The sequence below is a fragment of the Symphodus melops genome (assembly GCF_947650265.1).
Source record: "Symphodus melops genome assembly, chromosome: 3".
NCBI lineage: Eukaryota > Metazoa > Chordata > Actinopteri > Labriformes > Labridae > Symphodus > Symphodus melops.
This window is the reverse complement of record NC_136693.1, coordinates 26,758,502-26,776,868: the sequence shown is the minus strand read 5'-3', so window position 1 is coordinate 26,776,868 and position 18,367 is coordinate 26,758,502. Positions and strand designations below refer to the sequence as shown.

At 43.1% G+C, this 18,367-nt stretch overlaps 1 protein-coding gene across 6 annotated transcripts in view; it reads left to right on the top strand.

Annotated features, from left to right (window-relative positions):
* The window catches only part of garre1 (granule associated Rac and RHOG effector 1), a 32,984-nt gene that overhangs the window by 10,289 nt on the left and 4,328 nt on the right, over positions 1-18,367 (top strand). For 2 of the 6 annotated variants that reach the window (XM_079338704.1, XM_079338705.1), the window contains 9 exons: positions 1,651-3,110; positions 11,697-11,909; positions 12,661-12,801; positions 12,964-13,059; positions 13,176-13,337; positions 13,987-14,145; positions 15,897-15,994; positions 16,505-16,630; positions 17,114-18,213. In XM_079338704.1, the coding sequence (XP_079194830.1) occupies positions 2,607-3,110; positions 11,697-11,909; positions 12,661-12,801; positions 12,964-13,059; positions 13,176-13,337; positions 13,987-14,145; positions 15,897-15,994; positions 16,505-16,630; positions 17,114-18,213 (2,599 nt within the window). In that variant the 5' untranslated portion in view covers positions 1,651-2,606. Of the gene's footprint in view, positions 1-1,038; positions 1,134-1,650; positions 3,111-11,696; positions 11,910-12,660; positions 12,802-12,963; positions 13,060-13,175; positions 13,338-13,986; positions 14,146-15,896; positions 15,995-16,504; positions 16,631-17,113; positions 18,214-18,367 lie in introns of all 6 variants that reach the window. The other 4 variants (XM_079338709.1, XM_079338706.1, XM_079338707.1 and 1 more) reach the window with 4 other exon arrangements.

Below are 18,367 nucleotides of genomic sequence, written 5' to 3'. Positions count from 1 at the left end.
AATTACAACTCTTAACCAAAATGGAATTATATTACCAATTACTAGGATAGTTGCTTACAAGTCATACTGTTTTAATCAGAGGAGGCGATAATACAGTTAGCCTCTTAGTGAACCAATGTTATGGATGTCTCTACTTAGTGTGAGGGTCAAATATTGTTCCTGTATCGATAAATTTACAGCAAAAATAATTAAAAGTAGCAATGATTCTTGCACTCAAATAAATGAGTAGGCTTTCTCGACTGCACCTTATCTTACCCCCAAAAAGTGTAAGAGTAATCGCATCTTTGAAGGATTTAAACAGTTTAACAAACAGAAATAGAAAATGGACTACACCTACAAAGCCTGATTAGTTTGGCCCTGGTGCAACATGTTACGTGTGAATGGAAGGCAAGGCTCTGCTACAACAAATGTAAAGCCACCTGGGTTTATGTTACATAAGCGTGAGATGGATCAGCCACTGCTTGGAAATCGTTTCTTTAAAGAGGACATATTAAACCCCTTTTCCACCTTTTCAAACATTCCCCCTGCGGTCTAATTGAATCATCTGTGTTGTGCTTTGATGAAAATATAACATGAATCAAACACCAGAGGAGGTTTGTGACTCTGTAGAAAGCAGCTCTCTCAGAACGCTCCGTTTTGGTGTGTGTGTCTCTTTAAATGCAATAAGACCTCCCGCTAGACATAACTCATTCACTAGAGAGAATAAAAATGGTGGACCTGAAGTTTTGCTCTAGGCTGGATGTGGAGTCCATGGGTGGGGATACCAGGGGAGGGGATTTTTTTTTAACAGAATTACACTGTGACATCACAAAGAGAGCAAATTTGAAATGGAGCATTTTTCTCTGTGGTGTAAGACTTGTGCAGACCACTAACAAAGGACTGGATGGATTTTTTCACATAGTGTTTCGGTAGACATTATGAGGTTACCCAATTACATCCAAAACACTGTATAAGTGGATTTTTCATAATATGTCCCCTTTAAGTAAAACTGATTAGAAGTACTTAGAGAAGAAAGAACGACCAGCTTGAATTCAGCAGTATTTCTTTATTCAACAGATTTTGATTAAATACAGCGAGGTCTCCACTGTGTTGATGGAGAGCTTAATTCCACAAAGGCAATCAAATTCAGCAAGGTAAAGATTTTCTGGTGAGCAGGTTGTGGACGAGCAAATCACATGTCAGTGTTCAGAAAGGGGCCATTGGTCAAACGACGGTCATAATAATGATTGCTCGAGCGCTTTGTCCATATAAATAACAGATGGGTATTTTATTTTTTAGAAATAAGGCTGAAGCTATTATCGGACAACAATGCATGCTATCTGATTTTTTTTTTTTTTTTTTTTTTAAATAACATTTCTGCATTCAAAGTGCTCAGTCAATATTTTTATACGAGAAAATGATTTGTTTCTTGCTTGGCAAAATATATATTTCTTCCTTTCTGCTTAAATTCAGGCTTCTTTTTAAAATCAAATTCTTTATTCCGACTTGAAATGCTACAATTCAAGTGAAGAAGCTTCTCATCTAACAGAAATGTTTTGAGCTGCGAATAGTCGGCCAGTTTATTTTGGTGTGTAACAGTAAAACAGCTCATCTTTCCTCTTTGACACGATGTTAACCCCTCCTCTGTGTCTCTGCCCTTTCTTCCCCTAGGAAATGACCTAGAGGCCTTACAGATACTTTTGTGCTTTTGTCGCTCTAATCTGCATCCGCGGAGAACAGCGAGATCTGGGAGCAAACCTGTTTCCGTGGTGAGTAATATCTACCTCAGCCAGCAGACGGGAGGGAACCAGGAAGCTGCTGGAACTTTCAGACACGCAGACAGAGCTATCAGCTGGCCACTTGCTCACTGCCTGCAGAGCCCTGCTTCATGAATAGGACTGGAGACGGACTGGCTCTGTCTACCCCTCGACTCCCGCAGCTCTTCTACTAGCCAGTGCACGAGGAAAGCCCAAATCACATCCTCTGATTCCACAATTTACTTGTTTTTTTTTTCTTTTTCTTTTATTGCTGTCATCTTTTCTCCATGCTGTTGACCAGTGTCTAATTTTGCTTGGATTCATTTTTCTCTCTCTGCTTTTAAAAGGATTTTCTACTTTTATTAGTGCAGCCCGGTATAGGTATCTATATGTACATACACTTGTGTATATACTCTATATACTGTACGAGAAAGGATTTTTCCCTCATCCTGAAGCAAAGTTAATGCACTTTAAAACTTGGCTGTAGTTTCACTTTAAGTATATTAAGGAGTATTTTTGACTTTCTTCCCCTGATATGATCATTTTGTCTGAAGCTGGAAGCAGTAAACCTGGAGGTGTGTTTGTGCTGTTTTTAAGCTGAGGCTGACGTATCTGCAGCAGGGCTGCATGCAAGCATTTCACTCAGCCATCCAGCTTTTTTGATCGCTCCCGAAACCTCAGCCAGCTCTGTGCTACCACACCACAAGGCGCACTAAGATGAGCCTCTGGCAGGTTGAAGCCTTGGGCTGTCTTTTTACATAACTTAAAAGATTTCAGGACGGTTGAGTTTGGTGTTTTTTTGTAAAGAAGACAAGAGCACTCTGTGTGGAAAACGAACTAAAAACAGCTTCCGGTGCTGTGGCACCACATATGTATTGTTGTAGTGCACAGGAAAGTAAAATGGACTACAAGCGTCGCTTTTTGCTCGGCGGGTCCAAGCAGAAAGTGCAACAGCACCAGCAGTACCAGATGCCTGAGCTGAGCCGGACGCTGAGCGCTTCCCTGGCCTCCTCTTGCTCAGCCTCTTCACCCATCGGCACTGGGGTGGTCATGCCTGGCAGCTGCCACCCACCTCCTTCTGGTGCCACCACCGCGGTTGCAGATATCCAGCAAGGCATCTCTAAATATTTGGATGCCCTCAACGTGTTCTGCCGGGCCAGCGCCTTCCTCACAGACCTGTTCAGCAGCGTGTTCAGGAACTCTCACTATTCCAAAGCAGCTATGCAACTGAAGGACGTGCAGGAACACGTCATGGAGGCGGCCAGCAGGCTGACTGCAGCAATAAAGCCTGAGATCGCTAAGATGCTGATGGAGCTGAGCGCCGGGGCCGCCAACTTCAAAGACCAGAACGACTTCAGCCTGCAGGATGTCGAGGTTGGTGCTCACAGTATCACACACCATCTCACTAGAACAACTTACAGATCTCATTTGTGTACTGGAGTTTGTCACATTGTGTAGACTAAAGTCAGATGAAAGTCTCATACCTGTCTCGTCTGCCAACAAACAAAACAAATATTGACATTCATCTCTGTTTGCTTTCCTGCAAAGAATTAGTCGGGTCCACAGCCTGAGGCACATTAGTGAAGCAGCACAAACTTTATCTTCTTAATTTAGACACGAGTCGTCTTCCTGCAGTTGTGCTAAGATGCTAAGCTGCACTGTGTCAGAAGCCTGGCTCCATGAATCAGCGTTTCCTGGCTCAAATAAGATTCTAACGCCTTGTGTTGAGCCAGTGTCAGGATCTGAGAGTGAGGTGTGAAAAACACTCTGGATGTGAGAAGAAAAGTCATCTTTTGTCCCTCCAGACAACACAAAAACCTTTTTCACTACGCTGGATCTGCTTCTGTGAAAATGTGAAATGGTAGCCGAGGTGCTTATTAATGTTAGTTTTGTTGAGGATATTGAGACTGATGTATTTAATAAGGCTTAGCCTTAACGTGGGATCCATTCTATTTTTGTCTGAAATTCACGTTGTGTTTCTTCTCCGTTTAACCTGTTATTTTTGTTTGTCTTTGTCATAAGTGATTAATCACAACAGTTTTGGCTATTCCACACGCATGCAAACACACACACACACGCACGCACGCACACGCACACACACACACACACACACACACACCTGTCTTACCAATTTCTTCCAGTCTAGTGAATCTGTGATTTTCACTATTCACACATGAACTAGTTCTGCATCTGCTCTGGTTTTTTTAAAGACATATTAAAGAGCATTTCTCTTGGCTTTGTGAATTAGCACTGACTAGCAATGATAGCAGTGTATCATATTACTGTTGTACAAAACCTTTCTCCCTCCCCCACATTCCTACTCAATCTTGGCAGTCAGACAGGTCAGGAGGTTCATGAAGCTCGGTGGGATAACACACGTTTAGACTATCCGACCTGAGTCTGAACACAGTTAATATACAATGAGCCTTCTCCCAAAGATGAAGACCCTCGACAGTTGTTCTTGCTCTAAGATGATACATCAGTTCATTAAAAAATTGTGACAGAAAGGATTAGATCAATTGAAGTTGTAGATTTTGAGATAGTCTGAGGTGGTGCCATCGATATCGACAGCTGTAGACCACGCCCATGCAACCCACCCAGTCTGTCCTCATGATTACTACTCCTGCTTACTTATCTTACATTTAATACTCACTTCAATTCAAATTCAAACCTCTTCATTCAACCCCTCTTCTCGGTGCTATTGATTAAAGTACTAAGTAAGTTTTACAAGCAGGTGAAACATCACTAAGTCCTGCTGGCAACAGAGAAAATTTACAAAAAAAGCACATCACCAGGAAAAGCAAAAGTACTTTCAGCCTGGTTACCACATTAGTTTAAATCTTTGTTTCACAGCTGTAATCTTTTGACAGATTTCCACAATGTTGTTCAGACTGTTTCTGTCCTTCACTGAGAGGTTCTGAAACCAGCAGATAAAAGAGCAACAGAGGAGATTCTGAAGTCCAAAAAATGATTAAAAAAACCCCACAAAGATTTGCTCGAAATGTGGACTCTGTGGTGCCCTTCTTTACAATGGACTCAGTGTTGACATCAAATTTAAGCTTGTCATTCAAATGCATACTCAAATATTTGTATTAAGTTTGGGTATGAACTAACAGCTTCTCTGCTTCTCCCTTTACACAAGACTTAACAGTCCTGTGTGTGTGTGTGTGTGTGTGTGTGTGTGTGTGTGTGTGTGTGTGTGTGTGTGTGTGTGTGTGTGTGTGTGTGTGTGTGTGTGTGTGTGTGTGTGTGTGTGTGTGTGTGTGTGTGTGTGTGTGTGTGTGTGTGTGTGTGTGTGTGTGTGTGTGTGTGTGTGTGTGTGTGTGTGTGTGTGTGTGTGTGTGTCTTTTGCTGTTTGTTTACTTGTGCTGTCTTTGATGCATCCGCAATGCTGTAATGCAATGTAAAATGAGAGTTGGGCACATATTGAACGTTGCAGCAGAATGAATGTAATAGTACAACTGTGTATTGATGTGGGAACTTCGTTGTAGTGTTGTTAAAGAATCGATCTTAAAAGGCCAGCGCCATATTTCCATCGTCACACGAGTAATTCTAAATAAAAGGTTTTTTTTATTTATTTTAACTACCTAACTAACTAACCGAATTATTAGAATGCCTTTTCTTAAACCAGGAGGTCTCTTCCCAACAGCTCGGTAACTGAAAATATATTGGCTCAACCAAGGACAGATTTTACCTTGGCAAGATTCTCATCTGGACAGGTTTTACTCATTCCAAAATCCTCTTTACTGCACAAATGTATCTTCAAAGCACATTGTTTTATCCTTTGGCACCTCAGAGGAGTCTATGGGACATTTTTACCATTTTGTCTGTGTGATAAAAGTCCCATATGAGAGCCAACATGTTTCTGTTGGCTTGTTGTAGTGAGAGGGTACATGACTCTGGTTAAGACAGTGGATGGCCAGCAAGACCTCAGTGGATGTGGCTGAGCCCATAACAGGAAACACTTCTGCACCGCAGTCAGTAAATCTGACTGTCTGTGGTTTGGGACATACACAGATGAATATTAGAGGAAGCCCAAGTCTGTGAAAGTTTAGACCGCATGGTTTGGCAGTGACTTGGTGTCTGGCCCCGGGCATAAAGGGTACATTTTGTAAGAGAAAAAGAGAACCACATTAATACTTTAAAAGGCCTTAGAAATCGTTGTCTGTACACAATGATATTATTTTGGCATAGTGGAACATTGGTGCAGTAAAATTGCACAGTAACAGGCTTATTAAACCCTGAAGGATGTTTTTATTCATCGTACAGAACATTCACAATTTCATTTGAAACAGACTTCACGCTTTTGTGCCAAGTCATCAATTTCCTATGTTTATACATGAATATCTTCTTGAAGTTTTGCGTATGTAACGATGTTTCAACCTAGCTCATTCAGATTTTTGGTAATTCTGACAAGCTCTCCGTCTACGATGTGGTGGATGTGTTACTGTAAAAGGGATTTTCCTTTTGTCTGCATGAGTGGAGGAATGCTGTTTGGCAGCTGGATGTTATGGGGTATTGAAAAAGAACCAAATGCATTTCTGAGTTCTGGGAGTTGTGGTATGTGGAGCTTTCCCCCATTTTACCCCCCATCAAAAACCCTTGTACGGGTTAGGTCAGCGCAGTCTTTAAAGCAAACCAATCACAGCCGAGCTCAGAGCGAATCTGCTGCCAAATATGCATGTAAATGTCACGGTTTGTTTAGAGGCCGTTTGCCGAGCTTGTACGTTTAAACCCCAGAGTGAAGACCAGAGGCAGACGGGGAGAGAGAAGCTCATGGCTGCTCTCGTTAGACAAACGCATGAGCTTTACCAGTAAACCCAAGTTATTACTGGAAACGAGCTGGAAAAAAAACCTTGGGTCATAAACAGTTTGAAAGACCCGCTGGGGTGTTTTTTAGAGATGATGGTTTCTTTATGAAATGTGGTCACAAAGTATGAGAGGTTTATCTAATTGCAGTGAAACACATCATAGTTATTGTTAGAATGATTTTTAATTGCTGCTATGATGTGTATTGTAATTCAGGAAACGAGGCGAACAAACTGCATCGATACATTCCTCCGCTCTCTCCTCGTCTGTCCTGCTCCTCATCGATAAACAGTGAAGGGAGTCTCTGCACTCATGACTGTCTTCGGACGAACTTTTATCAAAGAGAATTAGAATTGTTGACATCATTCGGTTAGCCCAATTTAAATGTGAACTCAAATGATGAGCTCAAATGCCTTTGACAAGGTGTCGCTATAAATCTTGTTAGGAACTGAAAAGCTGAGTCATGTATCAAATTCAAGAATCTGAGAAAATACGAACTGGTTTCACATTGATATTGGTTCTAGATACCAAAGAGAGCAATGAGTTTGAATGAGTGGAACTGTTTTTGTTAAACAGATAGAACACCTTACAAAATAAACTACAGCAATGTGTCCACTGTTTCATATAGAAAAGACTTCATGCTAGAAAACTTGGACCTCGGTACAGCTCTGCAGCTCAGACTTGTTTCTTGTATTAACCTTTTGTCACTTCTCAATATTGCAGTGAAAATTCCCCCTGTGGCTAGAAGAATGCATTTCCCCATCTTTAAATAAAAAGGATCATTCTACATCTGTTGACAGGACACATCGAGGTATAAAGACGTCTACGTTTCCTCTTTCAATACATCAACATTTTCATAAAGGAGTTTTAACATTTGTAATAATGAACTTCAGCTTTGGAAGAAGTGCCAGGGAAGACGTTATAAAAGCAGGAGGAATCTCTGGGACCAATATCCAGGCCTCACTCGCACTGGATTAAAACAATACCAGGATTAAACAGTAAAAAAATGTACAAACATTTATTTACACAAAAAAACATTCTCCCACACCAAAGTAAAGATTTATTTTAAACTTCCTTAAAAGTCAGTTTGTAGAGTAAAAAAAATACTCATGTTACCATTTCTGAGAACTAAATGGATTACAAACACTGTGAACTTCCTGTTTCTCCATTGATTGTTTAAAGGAAAGGGTCAACAAACAAACTCAAAATAAAAGGCTGTGAGCCTGCAAGAGAAAAGGATTTAACACTGACATTACAACCAGGATAGGCTGCTTGTTTTTTTTTTCTTCATCGGCGAGACAGCAGTCAGGACATGTTATTAGAACAGGATCATACTCCTTCCCTAGAACATGTCAAAGAAAACCACTCTCCTGGACGTGGTGCTCTGATGGTGTTGGTGTTCTCAGAAAATAGAAGTTTTAATGTTGATTGATTCACTATTCTCCTTGTTTTTGCTTTAAAGGGGCCGAATGTCGGCTTGGCTCTGCTGTGCTCTTATTTCTCATATTTTCCATGACCGTGCAGGATACTGCACAGCCAATCACATGTGTTATCCATTATCTAGTTCTGCAGCCATGGCCTCATTCTTTTCCTCTCTTGGTTTTAGTAGTCAACGTTATAAGACTTTGACTTGCATTTATCTCAAAGTTGTCAGCTTGTGATTGGGATTGTTTTTAGATCTTCATCTAGGACTCGCTACAGGTGGTATCTGTTTATCAGGTGGCTGAATGAGTTGCATCGAAGAGTCATTATCTGGCATCCCCTGTCTCCTTCCTTTTATTAGTCTGCTTTGAACGCTCCCTTAATCCCCCCTGACTGTTTGAGGTCTTCGTAGCTGCTCGACATCAACAGCAGAAGCAGACATTTTACGTACTGTGTTTATCAAGCCTCCCAGAGACTGAGCTGAAGGGTCAGTCAGTGAAACTCAAAGATCTCAACAACTATTAGATGGACTGTAGTGTAACTGTGTCGTGGTCTCCAAAGGACAAGCGCGTTGACGTTTTACTTTGTATAAAAATGACTCGGGGAACAATAAAAAGTAGTGCTTCAGAGATTCATAATCCAAGTGGATTTTCTGTAAAAACTTTAATCCCGTTTCTAATCTTGCACATTTAGATTAATTTAGCTGACATGTTTTATGAGTACAGTAAGATAAGATAAGATAAGATGCATTTATTGTCATTGGTACAAGTACAAGCACAACGAAATTACGTAGGTAGAGGACCGATCCGCAGCGACTGTGCGCACCAACACTGGTTTCTTCTCCGACATCTCGTAAATTTGGTGGATGTGTGGGACGTTATCACCGTTTGCATCAACTCTTCTCTTTGTTCAGTGATAATGAGCTAATGTTAGCCACTTAGCATACTTAACTTACTTACACATTTATTTATTTATTCAAATCCTATTTAAAACACATTGAGGGAGAACCCTCATTTGCAATGGTGGCGAGGTACAAGATCAAACAAGCAACAGCAAGAAATGAAACAAGAAATAAAAGAGGAATTGCAGCCAGTTTAAAAAAGGCAAGAAAATACAATGTATTTAAAAAAATAGAATTAAAGTAATAAGTAACAATTTAAAATGTTAAAAACAAAGGACAGCTAAAATCAGTCAAATCAGTAATTAAAACAAAACAAAGAGTGAACGTTACACCTGCTAAAGAAAAACATCAACAATTTAGCATTATCATTATTAGCAGTTAGCATGGAGTATAATGGTGCGTTTCATTTCAAATCAGAAGTCGGCACTTCCAAGTTGCCACTCTGATACGTCATTAGGATTGAGCACTTGAATTCTGTCTTGGGACATACAACATGCTGATCAGGTGTAATGCAGAGAACTATTATTTAAGTATATGGAAGTAAGTATTTACTCTTCTTCTGGTATTCATTATATTTATCTTAGTTTATTTAAGAGCTCTGTTTTTAGCTCGCATGACAGTAATGGGAAAGAAAATCCCAACATTCTTTTTGCTGACCTAAAATCCTTTTTAAAGTGTAATTTTAGTCTTTTTATGCCTTCATGTAGCGATGGGATAATGGATATTGTTAGAAATGGGGAGAAAGAGAAAGTTGAGAATGGCATGTGGGAAAGGGGCCACAGGTCTGATTTGAACCTGAGCTGCCTGCTCAGAGGACTAAAGCCTCCATGCATGGGGTGAGCACACCAACCCTGAGGCTACCAGTGTCCCCTTAACTGATATCTTTTTGACACGTCTATCTTGAATATCAATCATCATATGAGAAATGATGTAGATAGTTTTAACCTCTGAGCCAAGCTGTAAATCTGTGAATCAGATTTACTTCTCCCAGTATGTTTACACGGAGCTGCTCCACAATGTTAGAGCACCCATTAGAGTTCCTCAGCCATGACTCAAACGCTCCAAAGAGGACGATGAATACACTGTCCCATCCTGTGACATACAACACCAAACAACCACCAAGAACTTTTATGCCCTTTAGTCATTCACAAATTGTTGTTTTCTTATTAAATGTGGTGTAGAAGAGTGAGAGCAGCTGTGTCCTGTTGTTCCTTTCTGCCGACAGAACGACAGCATATTTCTGTCTTTACAACTCAGCTTCCCCCTCCAGATATTTTCAGCAGGTACCTGAAAAAGAAAACCCTGTGACCGTTGTAGATCCTGTGGTGTCCAGTTTCTCTTATTTTGCTAACTGGACAACAACAACCTCTAGAGTGTTACTGTTCTCTCACCAAACAAGGGCACGCATACACACATTTTGTCATTCGGTTCACTAGGTAGGTGCAGAGTGACCTGTGTCACCAAAAATAAATCTACAGTGTTTAATTAAAGTGTGGAAATCAATGGAAAGGTTTAAAATTAGAAATTAGACATTAGAACCATTTAATGCTTCTTTTCTCCATTATTTTTATCAAAAGCTCAAAAAGATACAAGAATGAAGTAAAGGTCACACGCAATCTTACTTTTCAAGAATTTCTGTCTGTAGCTTTAAATGTAAATGAGCTGTGTCTGACCACGACCCTCTCTGAAAGTGCTCTGGTGGCTCGGCCTTTATTGCACCTCGTACAGTTGATTACAGTGAGAAGGCAGACTCAGAGGACAGAACAAACACCTAGCTGTGGGAGTGTCACCCACCTGGGGGAGGGGTTACTGCCCTTTGTGATGTCATGAAGGGAAGATCTTCAAACAGCCTGTTTGAGCACACGTTTTCTGGTTAAAGATGTAGAGGATGGACTTTTCTCATCATTGGGGGTTTGTAGACAAGCTAGAGCCACATTTGTGTCATAAAAACATGGTCATGTGTATGTTTAATAGTATATGACCTTTAACATAAGTAGACTGGTATTAAGCTCTTGCCTGTAGTCTCCCAGTCAGCGGTAAATGTAAACAAACACTGAGATATGTATACTCACCTGTCTTTGTTCTCCTTCATTCTTACTCTTAGAAGTGGGAATATACAACATGCTCATATGTACATGTTTCACATCAGTGTACAGCTCATAATTGACCGAACACATGCATGTTTAGTTGTCTCAGTCCTGCCCTTGAAGGATGTTCCCTTTAGAAAAATGTGGAACTCTGAGTTGTGCTTCTCGACTTGTCCTTGGCAGCTCAGCCGTTTGGTTTAGATGTAACTTTCCTTTCATGGTAGTAATGTAGCTGCTGTGGGAAGAAGTCAAAGAGATGTCCTTGTCTTCTTTTTAACTTTGTTTTTGATTATTTATTGTATTATTACTGATAGGCTTAGCCTGAAGACAATGTGCTGCTCTTTTTGTTCATGTGATCTTGTTGCTCAACCTGTGCTATGTCTCTGTTGTTATAGAGTTAGAACGACACATGAAAACAAGACAAAGAGTTTTGTGTTGTTTACAGTTTCCTAGTCACTGTAGTTTGAACAGGCTTAAAAAAGAGTACAACATATCTGAACATAGATCACTTGTTGGTTAGATTATTTTAAGGTCCTTCTATAAATATATTGGTTTGTAAAAAAAAGCTAAAGAATTTCATTAATCAGTGTTAACCAATCACTGAGGCATGTGGACGTGCATGTTAGTTTCCTAGCCTGCAGTCATCCATGTTGTCTCAAACACCCTGACTTAACCAGCTGAGCATGAAAGGAATGACGGTGACAAATGTTGTGACAGCAATCTATTGTTGTGTCTCTTCAGGTGTTGGGTCGGTGCTTCCTCACTGTGATGCAGGTCCATTTCCAGTTTCTCTCCCAGGCTCTGCAGAAGGTTCAGCCTGTGGCTCAGTCCTGCCTGGCTGAGGCTCTCGCCCAGGCCCAGGAGCGCTGCGCCAACGCCCGCTCCCAAAGCTCTGATCTGGGGCCTCTCACGGAGCTGGAGGAAGCTTCCCGCTCATGGAAGGGCGCAGCTCAGGTATGCAGCCACTGGGCGCCTCGGCACTCTTCCTTGTATGGATCTCGGAAATAAGGTGTTTGTCTGTGTGAGGTGAAATGCAGACTTGTTCCACATTCCTGAGAGATACCAGCTGTTTGTGATTTCCAGACCCAATTTCCTTCTTCCTCTTTGTGGCTGCAGTTTGTCTGTGAAGCTGAAGTGTAAAGTTCTGTACCTCTCTTAACCCCAACTCCTGTAAGGGAGGCAGTTTTGTAAGAGGACCTGACTAATCCCCAGACTAATCAGCCCCACTGGCCCATTTTGAGCTGTGTTGAATAAAGAGAGGCAGAGGGGAGAATAGGGGCTTGATTGATCTGTTAAGCCCTGGCATGCAGAGAGTTAGCCCTGGAGGGTTCTAGGCCTGGATAGACCCTGGTATAATGAGCTGGGTGGGGGGTGAGGCAGAGGGAAGAGGCCAGCACTCCTTTTTTTTTAAAAACCATTTGGATGTTCTTATCGACATTTACTGATATTTCCAAAGTGTTAAACTCTGATCTGTGAGATTTTAACACTATTTTAGGAATATAATTTCTGCTAAACTTCTGAAAAGACCCTTTATTTCACTCCTATTCTGCACGTCCTTTTCGGCAGTAATCGTTGCAGAATGCTGGTCATCTTGTTTTGCAGTTCAGTCTTTTTACTCTTAAATAATATTTGTCTCTGAGAATGTACTCGTGTAGTGTTGCTGTTTCTGCTGTGTCCCTGACCTGGGACTCTTCTGTGTCCTCAGGCCATGGCTAGGCTGAGAGAGAGGGGCCGGGACGGTTGCCTGGCAGGCATCCAGGTTCAGCAGCTCTTCTGCTCCAACAACACCTCCATCCCCGAGCACCAACTGAAGGAGCTCAACATGAAGATTGACAATGCTTTACAGGTACAATATCGATCAAAAGAAGCAAGGCGAAGGAATACTATTACTGTTGCTTGGAGAGATATGCTGAAACTTCACTTTTGCAAGCCATGACTAATACATTCAAATATTACTGTAGTGATTACAATTTAATAGAACATAATAATGCTGGTCCTCCATCTCCAGGCCTACAAAGCAGCTCTGGAGAGTCTCGGTCATAGTGAATATGCGCTGAAGGCCGGCTTTCATTTTAACCCCAAAGCTGTGGAGGCAGCCTTACAGGTGAGTTCACTCTCAACAAGTCAGTTCATTAATGAAATATTTATTCAATCATAAGTCATTCATTGGTGTCTGTATAGTATGTGTTTACATGCTGGAGTCTGTGTGTGTGTGTTTAGAGCTGCTGCAGTGAGGCAGAGGCCCAACAGGCGGGCAGGATGCAGACCACCTCCCAGCCCATCCAGTGCGAGCTGCCCACCATCCCAGTACAGATCGGCTCACATTTCCTCAAAGGAGTTTCCTTCAACGAGTCAGCGGCTGATAACCTTAAACTGAAAACGGTAAAGTCCCTCACTCTTCTGGACAGATTGATTCTTTCCCCCCCAAAAAGCCGTTTCCACCAACTGGTTCGGTTTGGTTCAGGTTGGTACGGTAAACTCTGATCTTGCTTGTCTTTCCACAGCTAACCGTAGCCTTGTTTGATGAGAGGAGTGTAAACTAGATGGGGATAGCAGTGCAATAGTGTGACATCATAGCAGCCCAATACGGTGTAACCCGCTGTTAATTTAAGTTCAGTGAAGAAGAACGGGACACAGTAAACAAGGGACCCTTTAGGGCCACAAAAGTACCCTTAGCACACCAACAGAAGGGTACCAAACAAACGGTACGGATCCCTTCTTTTGGTACCATTCCCAACTTTCGATGGTGGAAACGCCAACAAAAGGGTACTGTGGAAACTTTAAAATCCCCATGTGAATTACAAAAAAAGATGGATGTGTCATAATGTCATGCGTTTCTTTAAATCACCAACTTTTACTTCGAGGTCTCTTTCTCGGAAGAAATACAAACTGTATTTTAACTGGTAACGTCCTCACTTATGTGGACTGGTGGGGGATGTGGTTTGAATTTAGTCGCAGGTCTTGACTAACATCAGCAGGCAGTGATGGCAGACTGCCTTTGTTGATGGCCCCCCATGTTTTGTCTTTTCAGCACACGATGCTGCAACTCATTAAGGAGGTGCTCGGCCAGAACGGAGTGACCTCCAGGGAGGACTCTCCTGTCACCGAGGTCCTCAACCAAGTCTGCCCATCCAGCTGGAGAGGAGCCTGCAAGACGGCTGTCCAGCTGCTGTTTGCCCAGGCTGGTCTGGTGAGTGATTGCCACAGTGGACCTGTATGTCTGGATTATTTCTGTCAGAGGTCGACGCACAGAGAATTAATCCTGCTGCAGCAACAGGCGCTGTTTTTCTCTTTGATTGTTTCCCTTGAATTAGATTTTAGATATTGTGATGACCAACCTGATTACAGTACAACAATACATCTGAAAATATTCAATCATTATGCCTTTATCATCCACAACGTTTCCTCAGTTTGAGATCAACAAAGTGTCTGTCTGATCTATTAGCTCTCCTCTAATGAGGTGCTGCGAGAAGATGATAGCTCTGGTAAATGTACTGCCCTAGTATTAACTGATATTTCTGTTTTAGGCTCGCTATGTTGTTTAAAGTTCTCTGACAGTAACAAGAGTGAAACACTGCACAATCAGCACACTTTATTTGATATTACAGATTAGCAGAAAGGAGGTGCCACGCAGACTTTAACAGGCCTGTAGCTCTTCTCTGACACTTCCGCATAAATGAGCCCGCTCCTCTCCTTTTGTGCGTCTGGCAACCTGCATTTCAATGTTTATCAGATTTGTAATGGAGATGAGAAGATCTGTCGGATTTCCTTTGAGGCACTAGAGAGGTGTAAACAAACACCAGAAAGACACAAAAGGACAGAAACATTCCTGTAGCATCTGGGTGAAGGATGGGCTCCCATAGCTGGGTGGGTCTGCAAACAGAGACCCACCCCCCACCCCCCTCACTGGGAGGGAGGGTCAGCGGCTGGATTCTCCTCACAGTAACACCAGTGTGTTTATGCCCTGCTGTTTATTTTCATGGTGTGGTCTGTCCTGTTTTGTGTGTCACACAGAGGGAGTGTTCGCATGCAGCCCCGTGCTAACTGTAGTCCCTGGATGATAGATGAGCATTTTGCATTAGCTCCATATCTGAGCCTATGGCCACTCGACCCAAAATAGACAAACAGCAGACTGCATAGACAAAAAAAACGAACACCACAAAACGTGTGTGGCATCTTCCTGACACCTTTATTTAACTTGCATAGACATACTCAAACATTATCGACATGCAGTATTAATACTTCAGTACGCAGGCTTTCTCCTCCCTGTCGTCGTTCTTTGACACACACCAAACTCGCGCTCATAGTTATCACATCTCTTCTGCTGTTGTTTCTGGCCACATCTTTCACCAGCAACTCCTTTTTTTTTTTTTCCCGCTTCCAGTCATTACTTTCCAAGAGCAGCAACAAAGTTGACTTTGTCTCTTTAGCTGCTGGTCCTCCTTCCTGTTTCCAGTGACCTTTGCGTATGTGTTTCGACATAGCTAAAGGACTGTGCGTGTGCGTAGGCTCTCTCACATGAGCAGCCCCGGGTTTTCCGAGGATACGTCTGCTTTTTTAACAACAATGGAGTAACTTCCTGAAATACAGGAAATAGACTCCTCCCACCTTTTCTCCCTTCTGCTGACCCAGTTGCGCGGGTCTCGAGGAGCCAAGGCCACTTTCAAAGAACTTGCAAATAAATGGGACCGCTCCACACAGCAGGAAGGCGAGTCTGTTTGTTGTCTCTGGCTGAATGCACCAAGCTTCCTCACCTTGGGCCGCCTCTCTCTTTTACTTCTAGTGTTTTCTTTAATGTAAGCATGGCTGATAAAGAACAGAATCAGATTGAACCAGTTCATTTTGTAAAGGCTGAGGAGGAAAGAATAACAGCTGTGATCCTGCATAGACAGTGTTTGTGTCAGGAGGTTCTTATGCAGGTGTGATTCTTTGTCCCCACAGGTGGTTGTTGATACAGCTCAGATCGAGAACAAGGAGGCCTACGCGCCCCAGATCACTCTCGAGGGCTCTAAGGTGCTGGTCCAGGTTCCCTCGACATGGTAAGCACATGAAGAAACTGTTTTTAAAGAAGCACACACAGTAGTGTTTGCTGGAGGTAAAATATTTAAAGATTAATGTTTTGCTTTTTCTTTAATGCTTGTACTATATTTGTTCACTCACATTTGATTCTTCTGGACTGACAGTCTGCAACCTCCTGCCCTTCCAAAAGAAAGGATCAGAACACTTCTTTATTAAGTGTACTTTCATATTATGTGCGCTCGTTTTGTTTCCTGTCCTTTGCTTGCATACTCCTGTCAAGAACATGTTTTCCTCTTTGACACAAGCACTCTGACTTACACATGTCCTTAAAGGTTGGTCTCAGACGCAGCGTGGCGTCAGGAGAGGACGTTTTGAGTGTCATACCTGAAGAACTTACAACTGTTCCACTGTCTCATCGTAAATAATGCATACTGAGCATCACATCAAACCTGGACAAACATTTTCTTCCCTGCCTGTGGTGTGTGTGTGTCTGTCTGTGTCTGTCTGTGCGTGCGTGTGTGCATATGTAGGTGTCTGAAGGAGGACCCAGCCACCATGTCCCTGCTCCAGAGGAGTCTGGACCCGGAGAAAACGCTGGGTCTGGTAGACGTGCTCTACACAGCAGTGTTTGACATCAACAGGTGGAAGGAGAGAAGGTGAGTCTTTTCACACAGGTCATGTGTTTTCTATCTGTTGTTCTTTAAAAAGCAGCGTTGAAGCAGGAGGACACTTTTCTTACTTTATATTAGATCAAAGTCTGTCTGGGAGCCATACAGGGGCTGCAGTGAATAATCAATATGTTTGTTCAAAGGAAATGAATCACCAACTTTTTTATATGTGATGAATTTCAGCTATTTTCTTGAACAGTTTGAAGCTTCTACAAAGTGAAGATCTGCTGTTTGACTTCATCATTTATGACAGTTTTGTAAAGTTTTGAAGGGAAGGGAACGTTTATGGATCAGTTGAAGTTGGAAAACACTATTATTTATTACTCTGTTTCCTGCTTTAATCCCTGAGTCCTAACCCAAGCCTGAGTCAAAATGAACCACACTCCAGGTATTATTGGAAACTAGTTTACTGCAGTCATTTCTAGTAATAAAGAAACAACTGAACACTCGTCTTTCTCTTCTCTTCCAAAGAGAGCAGGCCCTTCCCACTATTCAGATACAGCTGCAGCGGGAGAGCCCGGACTATGGCAGCCAGGCAGACCTGCCTCCAGGCACCAGCTCCAAGACCTCCAGTGGACTGCCTAAGACGATATCCAAACTGACTTCCAAGTTTACTAAGAAGGTCTCATCCAGCTCGAATAGTGGTGGGAGTTACTCCATCCCTAGCACCCCATCGCGCAGCATGCTGACATCCAGCAGCTCTGAGGAAAAGGCCAAGAGCCTGAGTCATAGTGACGGAAGGATCCAGAGCATCCTGCAGATGAACAGCTTGTCCTGCAACCCGGACTCTCCTCAGCAAATCCAGCTGGCCAATGGTTTGGTGTCAGATGATCAGGGGATGAACCTGCCCACCGACCAGGAGATGCAGGACGTCATCGACTTTCTCTCAGGTTTCAACATGGGAAAATCCCAGCAGGCTTCGCCCCTGGTCATGAGGAGGAACTCTGTGGCGTCTGCGAACCCTGCCGAGCTGAAGCCCCCGAGTGGAGCTCCACCGACTTCCCAATCGATCTCCCACAATGCCCTGCAGCCCCCGGCTCAGACTCTGCCCAAGCCCCAGCCTCAGCCTCCACCATCGGTGCAGAAACAGCAGCCTCAGCAGCCTCCTCCTCCTCCCCAACAACAACAACAACAACAACAGCCCCCTCCTCCTCCACCCCAGCAGCCCTCCCCACAGGCCCTGCAGTACTACCAGCACCTCCTGCAGCCCATCAGCCAGCAACAGCCTCCTCCTCCTCAGCTTCCGCCTCAGCAGTCCCCACCCCAGGTCCTCCCACAGCAAAGAGTGCCGGCTAAGTGGCTCAGCTCCTCTGGGCAGCAGCCCCCACCGCAGGGGCCCCCCGCAGGGCTGTCACCCCTGGGTCCAATCGGGCAGTGGGGCTCTCCTGGACTGCCAGATCTGAGCTCGGACCTGTATAGTCTGGGCCTGGTCAGCACCTACATGGACAGCGTGATGTCAGAGATGCTGGGCCAAAAGCCACAGGGGCCCCGCAACAACACGTGGCCCAACAGGGACCAGAGTGAAGGAGTGTTTGGAGTTCTGGGAGACACGCTGCCCTTTGACCCTGCAGGTGAGATCCAGCCCCTTTTAAATATCCATGAGGTGTATTTATGGAGACCATATCTATCAAACTTGAACAGCCTCACCCTTAAAGAAAAAAGAAATGTGGCTGTCACACCGGGTTCAGTTAGATGGTGACCATGTGAATTCAATAAATCAGGCCA